Source organism: Papio anubis, chromosome 5 (assembly GCF_008728515.1).
Source record: "Papio anubis isolate 15944 chromosome 5, Panubis1.0, whole genome shotgun sequence".
NCBI lineage: Eukaryota > Metazoa > Chordata > Mammalia > Primates > Cercopithecidae > Papio > Papio anubis.
This window is the reverse complement of record NC_044980.1, coordinates 124,557,234-124,576,664: the sequence shown is the minus strand read 5'-3', so window position 1 is coordinate 124,576,664 and position 19,431 is coordinate 124,557,234. Positions and strand designations below refer to the sequence as shown.

The following is a 19,431-nucleotide window of genomic DNA, read 5'->3' as shown; positions in this document are numbered from 1 at the left end:
GTAATAATTTTTGTCATAGTTCTGTGCACTTGAAATATAATTCAAGATGAGGATTTCAAGCCAATTTATATTTGAAGGAAAAGTTTGATTCCCTGAAATAACTTATCACAATCTGTAATAGCTTTTTCATTATTTAGTTTCTTAAGGGCAGGGCCTGTATCCATCTTGTTCCTATTATATTCCTAGCACTGGGAACATAGTAGGTGCTTATTTTCACCATCCCTATTAGGTTGTTTCTGTTGCATACACAATTCTCTAATATCTTCTATCTTAAAAGAAAACCAGTTGTCCCTTTCCATCTCCTCTCTGCTCCCCATCTCAGCAAAAAAGAGGAGTTGTCTGCATTTGCTTTACCACTTCCTTTTTGCCCCCTTTATCTTTTGGAACCTGCTTCAGGCTTTCACTCACATTACTCCATTGAAACTGTTCTTGTCAGGATATCCATATTGACAAATCTAATGAACACTTGAATTTTCAGCACCATTCAACACAGTTGACTCATTTCTCTTTTTAGAGATGTTTTCTTCTCTTGTCTTACTGCTGCTCCTTCTCATTCTTCTATGTTGGATCTTTCTCTTCCAGACCTGTAAGTGTTATCCTCTTTGGGTCTTAGTTCTGAACCTTCTTCTTTATATACACACTCCCTTCATGTAAAGTCATCCATTCCATTATTGTAAATTCTGTCAGCTGGGCGCTATTGGGTGAACCCCACCCCCGATATTCAACATGGGTTCTTTTCTATTTCCCTAAGTGTCGGCTGGTCTGAGAAATAAAGGGAAAGAGTACAAAAGAGAGAAATTTTAAAGCTGGGTGTCCAGGGGAGACATCACATGTCAGCAGGTTCCATGATGCTTCCTGAGCCGTAAAACCAGCAAGTTATTAGCGATTTTCAAAAGAGGAGGGAGTGTATGAATAGGGTGTGGGTCACAGAGATCACATGCTTCACAAGGTAATAAAATATCACAAAGCAAATGGAGGCAGGGCGAGATCACAGGATGGGGTGAAATTAAAATTATTAATGAAGTTTCAGGCATGCATTGTCATTAATAACATCTTATCAGGAGACAGGGTTTGAGAGCAGACAACTGGTCTGACCAAAATTTATTAGGTGGGAATTTCCTCATCCTAATAAGCCTGGGAGCACTACGGGAGACCGGGTTATTTCATCCCTTTGTCTTCGACCGTAAAAGACAGCCGTCCCCAAAGCAGCCATTTTAGAGGCCTACCCTCAGGGACGCATTCTCTCTCTCAGGGATGTTCCTTGCTGAGAAAAAGAATTCAGCGATATTTCTCCTGCTTTTGAAAGAAGAGAAATATGGCTCTGTTCTGCCCGGCTCACCAGCAGTCAGAGTTTAAAGTTATCTTCCTTGTTCCCTGAACATTGCTGTTATCCTGTTCTTTTATCAAGGTGCCCAGATTTCATATTGTTCAAACACACATGCTCTACAAACAATTTGTGCAGTTAACGCAATCATCACAGGGTCCTGAGGCAACATACATCCACCTCAGTTTACAAAGATGACAGGATTAAGAGATTAAAGATAGGCATAGGAAATCACAAGGGTATTGATTGGGGAAGTGATAAGTGTCCATGAAATCTTCACAATTTATGTTCAGAGATTGCAGTAAAAACAGGTGTAAGAAATTATAAAAGTATTAATTTGGGGAACTAATAAATGTCCATGAAATCTTCAGAATTATGTTCTTCTGCTATGGTTTCAGCCGGTCCCTCTGTTCAGCGTCCTGGACTTCCTGCAACAGGGCATGGTGGCTCACGCCTGTAATCCCAGCACTTTGGGAGGCTGAGGCGGGCAGATCACAAGGTCAGGAGATGGAGACCATCCTGGCTAACACAGTGAAACCCCGTCTTTACTAAAAATACAAACAAAACAAAACAAAATTAGCCACGTGTGGTGGCAGGCACCTGTAGTCCCAGCTACTTGTGAGGCTGAGGCAGGAGAATGGCATGAACCTGGGAGTTCTGGGAGGCAGAGCTTGCAGTGAGCTGAGATCATGCCACTGTACTCCAGCCTGGGAGACAGAGTGAGACTCTTTCTCAAACATACATACATGCATATATACATAAATATAAATTCTGTCTAGAAGCTGACACCTCCCAAATTTCTCTCACTAATCCTAGCTTCTTCCCATATATTCTACTCAATATCTCCACGTGGATGTCTAATAGGCAATTCAAACTTAATACATCCAAACTTAACATGTTTGGTTTTCCTCTTAAAATCCATGTGTTCCCTGGTCTTTTAATCAGGAAATAACTTCCACTTAGTTGCTCACAGCAGAAACCTAGGAGTCATATTTTTCTTCATTCCTAACAGAAGTGTGTATCTCCAAAATAACTTGCTCGCCACCATCAATTCTCTCCTAAAATACAGGTAGTCACGCATTTCATTTCTCTGGTTCCATTCTTCCTCTTTTAAAATTCCTTCTCCACAGAACAGCCACAGTAGAATCATAAATTGTGTCATGTCCCTCTCCTGTTTCAAACTCCTCTGATAGCTCCCATCACACTCAGTCTAACCTCCTTTCCATAATTTACAAGGTCCTACGTAATCTGGCCCCTCATACCTTTCTAACCATTTCAAACCATCTCCCATTCTCAGAGTATATTTTAGTTCTTCGGACCTCCTTTCTCCTCTTCAAACAGGCCAAAACCATTTCTCTCTTAGAGCCTTTGTACTTTTTCTTCTGTTTGCCAGAATATTCTTCACCACCTTCTTCCTATGGCTGGTTCCTTTTCATTCTTCACATCTTCGCTAAAATCACACATCTTTGGATAGGCCTTCCCTGACCACCCTATCTAAATTTGGTCTCCATCAGTTGCTTGCTATCCATGCTTTCTTTCATGGCTCCTAGCACAACTTGCAAACATCTTGTTTATTTTGTCTCTTCCCACAAAAAACAAAATTTCTAAGAATAAGGACTCTCTTGTTCAATACCATATTCCCGGTGCCTAGAGTAGAGTCTGAGATGTTGGAGGGACTCAAGAAATGTTTGTTGAATAAATCACTGTTTATGTTTTCTGGTGCTTCAGAATGCTGCCATTTCCTTATTATATAGCAATAAATGGTCAGCTGGTTTAAGAGTTTTTAAAAGCGGGGTAACTTGAGCCTATCTATCTAAATGTTTTTCAGGCAGGTCTACTTCATCATCTTGATTTTGAATGTCTTGTTCTGAGATGTTATCAATGAAATTATAATTTGTTTCATGATAATTCAGCATAATTGAGACTACTCTTATTAACATGGTGGTTGAGGAAGATTTTAGTTTTATTGCCACCTTTTCCTATATGCAGTAACCAGCAAATGCCTATCGTAAAGAATGCCTGTCTTTTATGCTATCAGGAGGGGAATATTTGAAGCAGGTGGACAGAAATCCATAGACTGTTGGAGTTTTGAGGAGACTGAATCTTCTACCCTTGAATGAGAGTGTAGGCTTTATGTCTAATCTTTGTAACCCAGTAGTTCCACATTGATATAACATAGCATGAATGAGTAGGTAATTATTTTCTTTCTCACATTTCCTCTTTGCTGACTTGTTAAACTTACAAAGGCTGCCTGTAAGACACCTCAGCTTCTCTGTGATAGGACGTAGTACTAAGTAAAAGGAAAAATAAAAGATAATATTCACTGATACTAAAATTGAAATATTTAAAATTTAATCTGAATAATTATGTATAGTTGTGTCCTCTTTTATTACAAACTTGTATCATTTCAGCACTCTCTGATTCTGTGACTTTAGTATTACACTGCAATGTAGGAGAAATGTGATGAATGATTGGAAATAAATCTAATTTTTTTCTGTACCTTTCAAGTATAAGACTAAATAAGACTATAGAAATAAAACCATTACATGGTTAGATAATACTGAAAGTGTCTCTTATGCAAGGAGTTATATTCTTTTCCCTTACTATTAATATCTATAATTACCCATGAAGCAATTTTTTCCCACAATGAAAGCACACAAGGTTATTGTATTTGCAAAGGTCCTTCTGAGGGGACCTGGAACTACTCTTTTCTGTGTCAGTCATGGACAGCCATTAGTCCTTAGTGTCTTTGGTCCTTTATAGACAGACTTGAGCCTGTTTCCACTTGTACTCATTTAGTTTAACTAGTGTAAAAACAAAACTTCCCCAAATGATTGTACCATTAATTGACAGATAGGATCTACGCTTCTGTTTATTTTTTAAAAACTGCATTGACTTTTTTTTTTTAATACAAAAATTTCATTCTACATTCAAATGTTTTGTGAGAAAAATATACACAGCTTATTTTACTCTGTTAGAAATCTTTCAGCATTTGATGCCAGAGGATTATCTGAAATGTCTAGGTGAAATAGTACTGCTGTTTTGATCCTGTATTGCCCAGTAGCTTCTGGACCTTGGGTAATATACAGAGAAACTGAATTATTTTCAACCTAAGCACCTCAAATGTTACCTCCTCAGACTCTGCTGACACCCTCATTTCATTGCTTAGTTCTTACCAACTTCACAACAGTAGTCACTATCTGAAATAACTTTAAATACTGTCTCCTCACCTAGAAATCTAGCTCTTTTTTACTTTAGATCCCCACTGCCTAGAACGTAAATTATTGTGGAATGAATATGTCAGTATCTTAGTCATAAATAAATAGTGCTTTAAAAAAGTCTTGGAACATTGAAACTCAGTATTTTGGTTGCTGACAAATTCTCAAAGAGATATAAATTCTGCCTATTACATTTTCTTTTCTAAATATCTTCAGACCCTTATTTAGAGCATAAACTCTAGCTGCAAATCAGTGGGAGTTGGTAGCCACTTAAAGAAAATAAAATTTGATTTGTATACCTAATTAAATGAATTCTCAAAAAATATTTTTTTGTTTTTTGAGATAGGGTCCCTCTCTGTTGCCCAGGCTGAAGTGCAAGTGGCACTCACTGCAGCGTTGACTTCCCACACTCAAGATACCCTCCTACCTCAGCCACCCGAGTAGCTGGTACCACAGGTGTGCGCCGTGACCACACCTGTCTAATTTTTGTTTGGTATTTTTTTTGAGACAGTGTTTCACTCTTATTGCCCAGGTTGGAGTGCAATGGCACGATCTTGGCTCACTGCAACCTCCGCCTACTGGGTTCAAGCAATTCTCCTGCCCCAGCTTCCCAAGTAGTTGGGATTACAGGCATGCGCCACCATACTGGCTAATTTTTTGGAGACGGGGTTTCACCATGTTGGTCAGGCTGGTTGGGAACTCCTGACCTCAGGTGATCCACTCGCCATGGCCTCCCAAAGTGCTGGGATTACAGGCGTGAGCCACAGCGCCCGGCCACACCTGGCTAATTAAAAATTTTTTTTTGTAGAGATAGGGTCTCACTGTTGACCAAGCTGGTCAGGAACTACTGAGCTCAAGCGATCTGCCTGCCTCTGCCTTGCAGTATTGGGATTACAGACGTGAGCTACCACGCCTGCCCAAAGTATTTTTATCCAGCCTTCCAACCATATACAAGTTATTTCCTAAATTTCTCTGAGGATTGCATCCCATTGTACAAGCTTCGTTATCCTGGAGGGGGAGTGAGTGAATGGATGGGGGTGCTGAAAATTTATAAGATTAGTTTGCTCCAAACTCTGGTATATTTTGGTTCCATGGGTTAAATAAGACTGTGAGGTCACATGTGAGCAACGTTTTTCTTTTTTTAGAAAGCGTTTCTTCCCTGTAACTTGGTTAAAATTCCACAGTTCCTCCCTTCTTCACACCTAACCATTAAGACAGATTAAAAATCTAAATAATTAGCGTAAAAGTTTAGATATCTGTACACATGTCTTTAGGCTTCCTGACTTCGTTGGTTTCACCTGATTTTGTTGGTTACCAAGGAAACAGCCTAACTCCTGAGCCTCCAATCGCTAGCTCTTCCACGAGACTAATTACTGATGTCAGGGTTTGAGGCACTAGTACAAACTCTGCCCGCAGTCCCTGCCCGAGGTCGTCTTTGCGGGGAGCCATGGCTGTGGCAGGGGTCCCGGCAGGTTCCTCCACCAGTCCCTGTGAGCCAGCCCCCGCGCTGTCCAGATCCCAGACCTCTAGCGGGCCGGAGCGGCCTTCTAAGGGCGGGCCTGGGGTCCTGGGCTCAAAGTCCAGCCTTGGCCGAGGCCCAACGGGTACGCTCGTGCGCCTTCCGTGCTCCAGGGGCCGCCAGACTCTCCCCGGCGCGGAATGGAGGTGTGAAGCCGCAGAAGCTAAGGAGGGGCTGACAAGGGAGAATAGGTTGCCCATGGTTCCCTACGCAACTCTGTGGGTGCGGGGAGTCGAAGGCTTCTGCACTCCAAGGCTCCTGGCATCGTCCCCGCGCCACCCTGGCGCAGCCTCTGATGGTAGCCGACAGCCTCAAGGAGGAGGATCGAGACTGAGCCTGCTCCCCCTACACATCCCTAGCCACCTTCCAGTCTTGTCCTCTTGGCACACGCCCCGCCCCGTGAGCTGCCACGTGACGGGAAACGCCAGTGAGCCTAATGGAGGTAGCTCCACCCCACGCCCCCGCCTTGCCCCTGCTCCGCGCGCCGCCACGTGATGCGGCCCACCTCCAGCCAATGAGCGCCGGCCTTGCCTCGCGCCCCGCCCCGCGCGCCGTGGCCGTTTGAAGTGACTAATTTCTGTCATATGACTGAGGCGCCCATGGGGGTGGCGGGGCGGCTCTAGGAGCAGGGGCCTACCAAGCGCCCAGCGGAGCGACCCCTGCCTGGCCGTGGGGAGCATGGCCCCTACGCTGTTCCAGAAGCTCTTCAGCAAGAGGACCGGGCTGGGCGCGCCCGGCCGCGACGCCCGGGATCCAGATTGCGGGTTCAGGTAGGGCGCTGTGGGGCGGGGGTCGCGGAGCCGATGGCCTTGTGGACTCCGGGCTCCAGGGGTGTTGGGGCCTTCGGTTTTCCGACCCAAGCGGAAGCGCCGCGCCGAGACCAGCATCTGGTCCTCTGTGGGGTGGAGCCGGCTGCTGGCTCGCGCTGAAGGGTTGGAGCGAGGTCCTACCTCTTCTCTTACCCCACCCGCCTCGCCGTTGCCCCTTCCCCCTTCTCCCGTCGGTTTGTTTACTACCTGACCCCAGCCACGCGCGACTCTGCTCCTCCGGATCTAGCACCGCGGCCGGAGACTTCGGGTCCACACGCCTTCCTGGCACCGAGTAGAATTGGGCGCGGGCTGGATTGGACCTCAGCCGCCGTACTCCGGGCCGCGAAGTTCTCCCCTCCTCCCCGTGACCAGTTGTCCTCCGGGCGCTGCGTTCCAGCTCCGTTGGCGTTGTGGAGAAAGCGGCACGTTTGGCCAAGCTTCTGAGTTGAGAGAAGGCTGGAGGAGCAAGTAGGCAAGGTGCCGTTCTTTCAGGTTTCTTGGACGCTGAAATTGGAGGTGTGCGGTAACCGGACCGAGCGACCTTAATGTTATCGAAGGAGAAATGTGAAACTTGAGTTTAGAGTTACTACTGAAGCAAGACAACATTAAATGAAATCTGGCCTTGGAATTGGCCGTAGATTCTTCCTCTTTAGAACTGTTACTGAAAAGGAGTCTTAAAAATTGAAAATGTTAGCAGAGCATTTTGTGGTGTTACAGGCTTTGTTGATTTTTCGTTGTAGTACCTGTTGCTGGCAGAGTAGCTTTTCAGAATTGTAAGATTTGATATAAACCTGAATTCAAGGTGAAATTTAGTCGTTAAACTGCACCTGAGGAGATTATGTCCAAACAGCCTTTGTAAGTATTGCAGTGTGGAAACTTGCAAATATAACTAGGCTAAATGTCAAATACCACACAAACTTGGTAGGATAGCAAAGAGCCCAGTTGTACAACAGTAGTAGAAACAACAAAAAAAGAGAGAATCTGTCAAATTTTGGAACAGGCAAAGTTGAAATGATTGTGCCACACTGGTTTAAGAAATTTTGCTATTCTTAAAATTATTCACTCTCTCTTGCTAATGCAGATCTCATCAGGAAACATTCAGTAAATGCATATGGAATTGAAGACATTTTTCTACGTATCTCTCTTTTCCCCTGAAAAATAAATGTGTCATGCTCATCTGTCTCTCTCTAAACATTTCTTTAGTGTTTTTCCTTTGAAAAATGAAAGTGCAGCTTAGATAATACTACATTGAGCCATCTACTAACTCAAGCGACAGTAGGAAACAGGTTTCGATAGGATATTTCAAAGGTGGCATTTGAATAGACAACTGCTTTCTATTTCTGGGCAAAGATTGACTTTGGGTACCTAGGTTTACAAGGGTCTCAAGTAGCTCATATGAAAAAACATTTTCACGTCTGTTTTTCAAAAATGTAAAGTCTATATAGTTGCGTAATACTATTTTACAGTTACCAAAGAACTTTCTCATCAGTTATCTTATTTGATGTTTCACAACAATCTGACGAGATAGAGCAAGTAGCAGTGCAGATAAGTATATATTTCTGCCAGTGGAAGTAAGAATTATCTGTAAGCCCAATAACTGCAGTACATTATAGAATTGCTCACTTTAAAAATAAAACGTGTGATTGTGAGCAATGAAAACTGATGAAACAGAATAGGCATATCTGAAGGAAAAAAAACCATTCTGGTTAATGTCACATAGCTAATAACTTACAGATCTAATCAACCCAGGGTTTTTAAAAAACTATTTCATTGAGCTATAATTTATACACAATAAAGTATAATACATTTTAAGCATACATTGTATACGGTTGTATACCCACCACCCCTATGAAGTTTTAGAACACTTCCATTACCCAAAAAGTTCCCTCATGCTCTGTTGCAGCCTAACCCCTCCTCACCCAGGGCAGTCACTGATACTTTCTGTCATAATCTTGTGTCTGGCTTGTTTGTTGCTTTTATTAGTTCCCTCTTTTTTTTTTTTTTTTTGAGACAGGGTCTCTGTCAACAGGCTGGAGTGTGGTGGCGCGACCTCGCCTGAAGCACCATCAACCTCCTGGGCTCAAGGGATCCTCTCACCTTGGCCTCCCAGAGTTCTGGCCTTACAGGGATGAGCTACCACACCCAGCTAGTTAATTCAATTTTATCACTGAATGGTATTCCATTGTATGGCTATACCATGATTTGTTTATTCACTCACTAGTTGGAGGACATTTGGTTTGTTTTTTTTCCCAGATTTGGGCTATTATAAATAATGCTGCTGTTAATGTTTGTGTATAAGTCTTTATGTGGACATATATTTTCATTTCTCTTGGGTAGATACCTAGGAGTAAAGTTGCAGAGTCATATGCTAAGTGTTGTGTTTAACATAAAAAATTGTCAAACTTTTCCAAAATAGTTTTACCATTTTGTGTTCTCAGTAGCAATGCATGAAGATTACAGTTTCTTCACAATATCTTCAATATTGATACCATTTTTTAATTAAAAATTTTTATTGTAAAAAACCATATAAAATTTACTTTTTTTTTTTTTTTTTGAGATAGGGTCTCACTTGTTGCTCAGGCTAGAATGCCATGATACAATTAAGGCTCATTGCAGCCTTGACCTCCTGGGCTCAAGTGATCCTCCCACCTCAGCCTCCTGAGTAGCCTCCTAAATATCCTCCCACCTTGCCCTCCCAAAGTGCTGTAATTACAGGCGTGGGCCACCATGCCTGGCTGAAATTTACCGTCTTAATAGTTTTTTTATTCTTTTGATTATAGCCGTTCTAGTGGTATCTTGTGGTTTTAGTTTGCATTTCCAAAGATCATATTCAGCATCTTTTTATGTAACCCAGGTTTTTGAGTAGACTAACATTTAGTTTTCATTCTAGTATACCATGCTTTCCTTGTTGGAATCCTTTTTTGAGTGTTTTGTTTTGTTGTAGTCAGCCTAACGCCTAAGTTGTTAAATCAGGCTTGGGTGTAGTTAGCCATTGGCAACTAACCGTAGCTCAGTTCCTAAGAGGCGGTTCCTAGAGTAACCGGTATACAAAGCCCAGTAATTGTAAGCCACAGTAGGACTCTAGAATAGGAGAGACTTCTGATAAAGAAGCTTTAGGAACCTTTCTGTATTGTCTTCTGTGGTTATCCCATTAGAAGAGATGGCCAGGGAACACCCACTTCCCTTGTCTTCACTCTAAGGTCTCTTACCATATAGAGTTCTATGTGCTTATCTAAGATTCTTGAACTGGAGATGAATTTGAAAAATATGGGGAGGGTATTTTTTCAGTCATTTAGAGAATTGAGACAGTAATGTGTTTTCTCCATTTAAAGAATTTGGGGGAAAAGGCACTTTCTAGGAGAAGATACTGCTTTATGTTTTCTCCATTTTCTTCCAGTAGAAGTAAGAAATATAAACCCAATAACTATAATACATATAGAAATTATTGTTTTGGGCTGGGTGTTGTGGCTTATACTTGTAATTCCAGCACTTTGGGAGGCCATGGCGGGAGGAGTGCTTGAGCCCAGGAGTTCAAGACCAGCCAGGGCAACATGGCAAAACCCCTGTCCCTACAAAAATTACCAAAAATTAGCCAGGTGTGGCAGCGTGTGCCTGTAGTCCTAGCTACATAGGATGCTAAGGTGGGAGGTTGCCTAGCCTGGGAGGTTAAGGCTGCAGTGATGAGCCATGGTTGCGCCACTGCACCCTAGTCTGGGTGACAAGAGTGAAATCCTGTCTCAAAAAAAAGATTATTTTAAATAACATTCCTGAAAACTACTTTGGCAAGGAACGTTGGTTTTGAAGTGAAATGTTTGTAGGACATAATTAATGTTTGGTTAAATAATACCTGGATTAATACAAGGACACAGGTTGAGTGTCCTTTACCTGAAATGCCTGGGACTAGAAGTGTTTTGGATTGTGGAATTTTTCAGATTTTTGAATACTTGTGTATACATAATGTGTTTTTTCAGAGGTGGGACCTAAGTCTAAATATATACCTCGTACACATAGCACATAATTTATACGATACTTTTTAATGATTTTGTGCACAAAGTGTCGACTGCATTTTGACTCCTCACATGAAGTCAGGTGTGAAGTTTTCCACTGTGGTGTCTTGTCAGTGATCAAAATGATTTTGGATTAGAAATGCTCATCCTGTATTCCAAATATATGAACATTTATTCTGATTCTTTGTATCAGGGATTCTTAATGTACTCAGCCTTTTAATTGGTCTTTCTGTGATCCCACCTTTTTCCAAACTACCCTCAATATGTCATACATTTTAAAAAGTGCCATTGTGACTGGGCGCAGTGGCTCATGCCTGTAATCCCAGCACTTTGGGAGGCCGAGGTGGGTGGATCACCTGAGGTCAGGAGTTTGAGACCAGCCTCTGGCCAATGTGGTGAAACCCTGTCTCTACTAAAAATACAAAAATCAGCTGGGCGTGGTGGCGGGGCGCCTGTAATCCCAGCTACTCAGGAGGCTGAGGCAGGAGAATTGCTTGAACCTGGAAGGCGGAGGTTGCAGTGAGCTGAGATCGCGCCATTGCACTCCAGCCTGGGTAACAGGAATGAAACTCCATCTCAAAAAGAAAAAAAAAAACTGCCAATTGTGGTCATGAACAGCAGACAAAATGAGACGAAAGGATGTATAGCATTTAATATCTTCATAAGGTTTATTTTAAGGATTCAGAGATAAGTCATGTAAAGAACTTAATGTGGTGCTTAGCACATGGCTTTCAGGAACCCGAAGTAGTTGTTACTGTTAATGATATCAGTCTTGTGTAAAAACCACTTAGTTTGGGCCCAGTCTTTTGCCTATTCTGCATAGTGTGGCTTTTGCCAATTTGCTAGCCTTTTTTTTTCCTGTCCAAATGACATTTTTTAAAAAGCCACTATAGTATTATTGTTAATAGAATTAACAGAAATTCCTTAATACAAGCCATTCTTAGTCCATATTCCAATTTTCTGTTATCTCAATATGTCTTTTTATGGTAAGTTTGTTTGAATCAGTCTTAAGAGTCTATATATTATTGCATTTGCAGTTAGGCAGCTTAAGTAAGTTTTATTCTATAACAACAGCCCTCCCCCACTTAAATGTGAAATTTCCCACATTCTGTGTTTGGCTTTTGCAGTTGTATGGTTTCCCAGCAATATGTGGTTTAGAAAGCCCCCTCCAGGCAATTCTGATGCTCAGGTTTGCTGTAAGTTTGCTATAACTTATTCCTCTATTTCTTGTCTTTCCTGAAAGCTTGAAGTTAGATTTAGATATTTTATCATATTTAGGTTCCCTTTTTTTTTCAATAAAATTATTTTGTAGATGTTGTGTACTTCCTCCTCATCAAAGTTACATACCTGGTTGCCTCACTTGTAGTGGTTTCAGGTGGTATCAGCCTTATTCTTCTATTACATAATACCCCCTTTAACTAATGATTTTAGCATTCTTTGTTGATGATTGCCTGAATTCATTATTTTGTTATTTTGCAAAATGTATATTTTGCAAAATGGTGATACCCTGATTCTCTAATTTTTTGTGCATTTATTTGCTGGAATAACTTTTATCAACTATTTAGTTACTCCTTGCTACAGAAAAGGGAGCATAAAAGTTAGATGATTTCCTTGTCATTTTCCAAAGTAATTGGTAATGAGTTGTTCACTGAAGGCTTTTTGTTGTAATTATCATCTTAAAAGATTATCATGAGCTATTGGATTTTAGTGTGTTTTAATCCACTCCTGTCAAATTGTCCCATATTTGGCCAATGGAAGCCTTTTTAGGTTGACTTCTGTTTCTTTTTGTCATGACTTCATTAATCTTTGTTAACTTCTTGCTTTCTTCTGGCCTGTGTCTTAATCTACACTCCTTCTAAGAGTTTATCACCTTGGATTTATTTTGATTCTGGGATATGCCAAGCTGTACTGCTCCCTATTCTTGACATAGTCCCTTATACCTTTTTGTTTGGCTTTTTTGTATTGAACATCTGGGCTTATTCTAATTACTCCTTGCTCCAGGAAGCCTTTTCTGATTTCTTCCAGACTAGAGTAGGTCTGACTGTAACTTTGTTTCATAGCTTATTCCATGTCCTTCTGTGACATCTGTCACAGTTGTCATTGTCCACGTCTCTCTTTGCTTATTTGAGCCCTCTCTTCAGTGTTAAGCGTCAAGATTTATTTTGTAGTCAGAAGTCTGTAAATTTGCCTAATGGATTGTGTGTGGGGAATAGATGCCTAGGTTTTTGACTGGAGCAACTAAGTAGATGCCTTTTTTCTTTGAGACAGGTTCTTGCTCTGTCGCCCAGGCTGGAGGGAAGGTGCGATCTTGGCTCACTGCAACCTCCACCTCCTGGGCTTAAGTGATCTCCCCACCTTAACCTCCCGAGTAGCTGCTGGGACTACAAGGTGTGGGCCATCATGCCTGGCTAATTTTGTATTTTTTGTAGACATGGGGTTTTGCCATATTGCTCAGGCTGGTATAGAGGCTGCTCTTAAACACGCTATCAAAAATAGCCACCTTCTCTCCATTTTCTGTTGGAACACACACTTTATATCCATTATAACTCTTTTAATATTTTATTATAATCTGTCTCCCCCAAGTTCACATTGTTGTGCCAGTGGACAACACAGTGCCTGAGCGTATGCTGAGGAAATATTTGTAGAATGAATAAATGAAGTAACAATTTTAAGGGCAGAGGGAGAGGGTCAAAAGTTCTGTTTTGGATATTTGGTCTAGTTTTAATTGCAATTGAGATATGACACGTAGAGATGACAGTTAAATAAAGTCAATCTGGAGTTCACAGTAGAGATTGGGATTGGAGATACAAGTTTGTGTGTATGGTTAGTATTAAAACTACAGAATGGATGAGATCATCTAGGAAAAGGGTATATATAGAGAAGGGGAAAGGACTGAGGGCTTTGCCCTGAGGATGTGTGAAAATACACAAATCTGAGAGAGGAAGATATACAAAGAAGATAGATAGGGAAAAGCCAGGGATCTGTGGTGTTAGGGAAGCCAAGACAAGGAAGTGTTTAAAAAATGATTGAGTGATAAATTGTTTGTATACTGGTTGCTGACAGGTCTTGTGAGATGAGAAACAGAAAAGTGTCCATTTGTCAAGATGGAGGTAATTGGTGACCTTGATGGTTTTGTGGTAGGGAGGATAAATGTTTGGGGGGAAAAGTGAGATAGATGTGGAGTAAATGTGAGGAAATGGCCCCACTACTTAACTTTCTATTTATTATTTCTATAGGAGAAATAATCTGTAGTGCTGAGTTATTTTTTCACTTTCAGCGTTCTGATTTTATGTCACATTTTGAGCTTCTGAAGTTCTTAAAAGCTAGCTTCATAATATTACTAACAATTTTAAGAATCATTTTTCAGAAGATTTGTTTTTTAAATGGGATTTTAAAAAATTTGTCATAACCAAAAGAATTTTTATTTTACTTAGTTTATTTTAAATATATGTATTTTTAATTGATTGGATACACTTCCGAGCCTCTTGTAACCACTATTCAACTCTACTTCTATGAGATCAACTTTTTTAGTTTCTACGTGTGAGTGAGGACATGTGGTATTTGTCTTTCTGTGCCTGACTAATTTCATTTAGCACCATGTCCTCCGGGCTCATCCGTATTGCCTCAGATAACAGAATTTTATTCTTTTTAATGGCTGAATAATATTCCATTATGTATATATATGACATTTTCTTTATCCGTTGATCTGTTGATGGACACTTAGGTTGATTGCATATCTTGGCTAGTGTAAATACTGCTGCAGTAAATATGAGTGTGCAGATATTTTTTTCGACATACTAATTTTCTTTCTTTTGGATATATATTCAGTAGACAGATTGCTGGATTATGGTAGTTTAATTTCACAGTAAGAAGTGCAAATACTATAATTTTGGTTGTTAATTTGATCTGCTTTTTCATCCCTAAGTAGTGGAATTAGATTTGTTTTTTAAACTAGGTTTATTGAAAAAAAGAGAAAAATACAGCTTTAAAGTGTCATATATGAAACTTGGATACTTTCTTTTTTTTTTTTTTGAGACAGAGTGTCATCTAGGTGCAGTAGCACAATCCCGGCTTACTGCAACCTCTGCCTCCCGGGTTCAAGCAATTCTTGTACCTCAGCCTCCCAAGTAGCTGGGATTACAGGCACGTGCCACCACACCCGAAAATTTTTGTATTTTATTTATTTATTTATTTATTTATTTTAATTTTTTTATTTTTAGTAGAGATGGGAGTTTCACCATGTTGGCTAGTCTGGTCTCGACCTCCTGACCTCAGGTACTCCGCCCTTCTTGGGCTCCCAAAGTGCTGGGATTACAGGCGTGAGCTACTGCACCCAGCCTTGGATCTCACTTCTTACTAACGTAATAATTATGTTAAATCCTACTGATTTTAAACTTGCTTAAAATAACTTCCCATGTAAAACATAAGATAACCTCTTTTATTTTAAAGGAGTCCTAATCTACCCTCTCCAGATTTTGTTTCTGTTTCTGGGACCACCATTCTTAGTCTACCAAGTTGAAAATCAGAGATCATTGTTTATTCCTCCTAGTCTTTGATTGCCACATTTGCTCATTTGTTAAGTCCTGTTGATTCAAATTCTTCAGTAGCTTCAGTTCGATTTTATTTTCCACTGTCATCACCTTATACAAACCGTTGATGCCTTTCTTAAAACTTTGCTATTGCTTTCCCACTTTTCCCCTCCACAACATACTGCTTCTTTTCTCAGCAGGGAGATAGGGTCTCACTGTGTCACCCAATCTTGAGTTGGAGTTCAGTGGCGCAATCCTAGCTCACTGCAGCCTCAAACTCTTCACCTCAAGCAGTGGTCCCACCTTGGCCTCTCAAAGTGTTGGGATTATAGGTGTGAGCTGCTGCACCTGGCCCCACACTGTTCTTCTGAATTGATTTTCCTAGGTCATAATTCTAATCAAAACACTCAAATCTTGACTCCTCATTGCTTAAATAGATTGATCTGCGCTGCACACTGTTTTATGTGCTTTACACCTATTAACTCATTTAAATCTCACAATAGCTTTATAAAGAGGTCTGATTATCCCTGTTTCATTGATGAGGAAACAGGCACAGAGAAATTAAGTAGCTTGCCCCATGTCACATGACTACTAAGTGACGAAATTAAGATTTGAACTCAGATGTTTAAGTTCTAGAGACTTTGTTCTTAACAAAGTTCAAAGTCCTCAGTTTGGCTTATCAGCCTTTTATAGAGTTGTAGCTGGTGTGATCGACTTGATGAGTTCAGATCCATGCCCCTATACTGCGGGGTGTCTGTGTGTGTGCTTGCATCTCTTAATTCTGAAATCAGACCACTTGGTTTTCAAACTGGAGTTCTCACACTTAATTGCTGAGTCCTCAGGCTTCATTCTCTTTTGTCATGAGGTAATGTTAGAAGCAGTGCTTCTAGCTCTGTTATCTCATACCACTCTACCTAGGAGACAAGACTCTGTACTCCAAGATTTTCGGCAAAAGTCCTAAACTCGCTGCTGTTTATATCACCATTGAACTTATTCATGGTCATCATGACCTGATTGGCTTAGGCATAGACTACCTATTTTGGTTACTGTGGCAAGGGGAGTGGAGTTGCTCTGATTGTGGTAGTACATCTGGAGCTAATAGTGAGGTCAGTCTCCCACAAAATGCTGGTTGAAGAGGGGGAAGTAGATACTGAAGAGATAGTCCCAGTATTTATTATACCTACCTTCTGATAGTTGTTTTGAGGATTAAATGGCATAGTAGATACTCAGATGTTAGAATTTCTTCCCACATCCCCTGCTTTAGTTCAGTATGTGCTGTTATAACAGAATACCACAGACTGAGTAATGTATAAAGAAAAGAAATTTATTAGGCTCATAGTTCTGGAGGCTAGAAAGTCCAAGAGCATGGTGCTTGCTGGCAGCTGGTGAGGACTGTCTTACTGCATCATCCCGTGGAAAAAGGCATTACATGGGCAAGAGAGTGCAGGAGAGAGCAAGAGGGGGCTGAACTCACTTTTATAACAAACCTACTTTCGAGATAATGATCTTAATTCCTTCCTGAGGGCAGAGCCCTCATGACCTAATACCTCTTAATAGTCTCACCTCTCAGAATTGTTGCATTGAGGATTCAGTTTCTGACATGTGAACTTTGGGGGACACATTCAAACTACAGCACTCTAATCCCCCAGTTTCTCCTTTCCGGTCTTCATTTTAGTTTGTCCTCTAGTTGTGGGCTCTAATTAGGACCATTTGATGTTTCTTGAGAATAATCTGTTTCTTGTGTTTGCAAACTACTTGGAATACTTTGGATGTGATGTATTTTACAGGTCCAATAGAACCCACGTTTTTCCTGTATTTCTTCATTGTGGCAGATATTTGCTTGTGTTTTAATTGCATTTTTATGTATCTATATTAATACTTCACTAGATTGTAAGTTCTGTAAGGGCACAGTCTTTGTCTAACTTAGTGCTGTACTTCTGGTGTCCAACTCAAAGAATGCATTCAATAAATATTTGATGAATGAACAAATGAATAAAAATAGTCACTGAACTGAAAAAGTTCTAATTCATTTAACAAAGATGCTTCTGTTTTGAGTTGCTTGCCTAAAGTTATTCATTCAATGAGCAATTTAAGCAGATTTTTCTTTGACATCATTGTTTGTCAATTTAAAGAAAGATTTTATTTATTTTGATTTTTTTAAACATTGCAAGGGTGGCCTCATTTTCCAGAGTAAGTTTCCAGAATAAATTTTGGAATTGGTTATGACTCCCATAAATATGGATTTTGTATTAATTTTGATTAATTTCTAGTTACTTTAGAATATAAAATACAAACTGCATATTTGTAAATAATAGACATTATTTGTGAATAATTTAAATATTAAAAAATAAATCTTTTTGAAGAAACAGGGTCTCAGTTTGTTGCCCAGGCTGGGCTTGAACCCCTGGCTCAAGCGATCTTCTTGTCTCAGCCTCCGAAGTAGCTGGGACTACAAGTGTATGCCACTGCAACCGACTGATATTTTAAATTTTTATTAATGAAATGCCTGAACATTTTTTAAAGATTACGTAGTAAAGCCCCATGTTAACGTACCAGCTGTGACACTATCAGTTCCAGTCATGGAACTCCTGACTGGCTAGATGGCGAAGCTCATTACTTGTTAATTGTTTTTTGTTTTTGATACAGAGTCTCTGTTGCCCACGCTGGAGTGCAGTGTCGCAATCTTGGCTCACTGCAACCTTGCCTCCCAGGTTCAAGTGATTCTCCTGCCTCAGCCTCCTGAGTAGCTTGGGATTATAGGTGCCTGCCACCACACCTGGCCAATTTTTGTATTTTTAGTAGTGATGGAGTTTCACCATGTTGGGCAGGCTGGTCTTGGAACTCCTGACCTCAAGCAGTCCACCTGCCTCAACCTACCAGCGTGTTGGGATTACAGGTGTGAGCCACCATGCCCAGCCTACTTGTTAAAATCTGACTCAAAATATTATGTGTTGAATTTTGCCCTGCCCAACAGCATTATAGCAGAAATTTACTTATGATAGTAGTTCCTTGTCCCACTGTGCCTCAAACCCAGTCCTTATCTTAGAGGCAAACTGCTTTTTCAGTTACTTTGCTGTTTTTTTTGAGTATTTACTTTAATATTTTAATTATTATTATTATTTTTTTGAGAGACAGTCTCAGTTTGTCACCCAGGCTGGAGTGCAGTGGCATAGTCATGGCTCAGTGCAGCTTCGATCTTCTGGGCTCAAGTGATCTTCGCATCCCAGCCTCCCAAGTAGCTGAGACCACAGGCAAGAGCCACCATGCCCAGCTAATTTTTATTTTTTGTAAAGATGGGAGTCTTACTTTGTTGCCCAGGCTGGTCTCGAACTCCTGGGCTCAAACAGTCCTCCCTTCTTGGCCTCCCAAAGTGCTGAAATTACAGGTGTGAGCCAGTGCACCCGGCCTTCTTTTATAGTTTCAAACAAATTGAATATATAGTTTATTATTGATTTATTCATTATTTCCTGACAATTAAAGATTTAGGTCTTTAACACATACATACATATATACCCTTCTTCATTCTTTCAATATTAGAATTTTTGGTTAAATGATCAAAATTAACTATATTGTTGTATTGTAAATGTCTGTTCACTGATGAGCTAAATGTATTTTATGTTTTCTTTCCTTTTTCTTGAAGGTAATTGCTGAATTTTTGTATGTTTTGTTTTGTTTGAAATCGTTAGTATTTCTATATCCTTCAACAACTCCATAAAACCTCTAAAAAGAATTTATCTCTTAGTAAATTATCTGACAAATAATTGATCAGTTCATATTGTTTCCTCCTGGATATGTCCTTTTTTGGAACCTTCCAGCTTTCTCTGGCTCCAGTCTGGACTGCTGGCCCTGTAGGTATGCTCCCTAGTGTTGTCAGGAGGCTTCCTTTGTCTTTGTCTTAGGAATTACTTTGCCCTTTTGTTGTTGTTGCTGCTGCTGCTGCTCCTTCTGCTGCTGCTCCTTCTGCTGCTGCTTCTGCTGCTTCTTCCTCTGCTGCTGCTGCTCCTCCTCCTCCTCCTCCTCCTCCT

At 40.6% G+C, this 19,431-nt stretch overlaps 1 protein-coding gene across 5 annotated transcripts in view; it reads left to right on the top strand.

Moving 5' to 3' along the window:
• Positions 1-6,559: 6,559 nt before the first annotated feature.
• FNIP1 (folliculin interacting protein 1) overlaps positions 6,560-19,431 on the top strand; it is a 133,882-nt gene continuing 121,010 nt past the window's right edge. For all 5 annotated transcript variants that reach the window (XM_021940199.2, XM_021940200.1, XM_021940201.1 and 2 more), the window contains exon 1: positions 6,560-6,831. In XM_021940199.2, the coding sequence (XP_021795891.1) occupies positions 6,740-6,831 (92 nt within the window). In that variant the 5' untranslated portion in view covers positions 6,560-6,739. The remainder of the gene's footprint in view (positions 6,832-19,431) is intronic.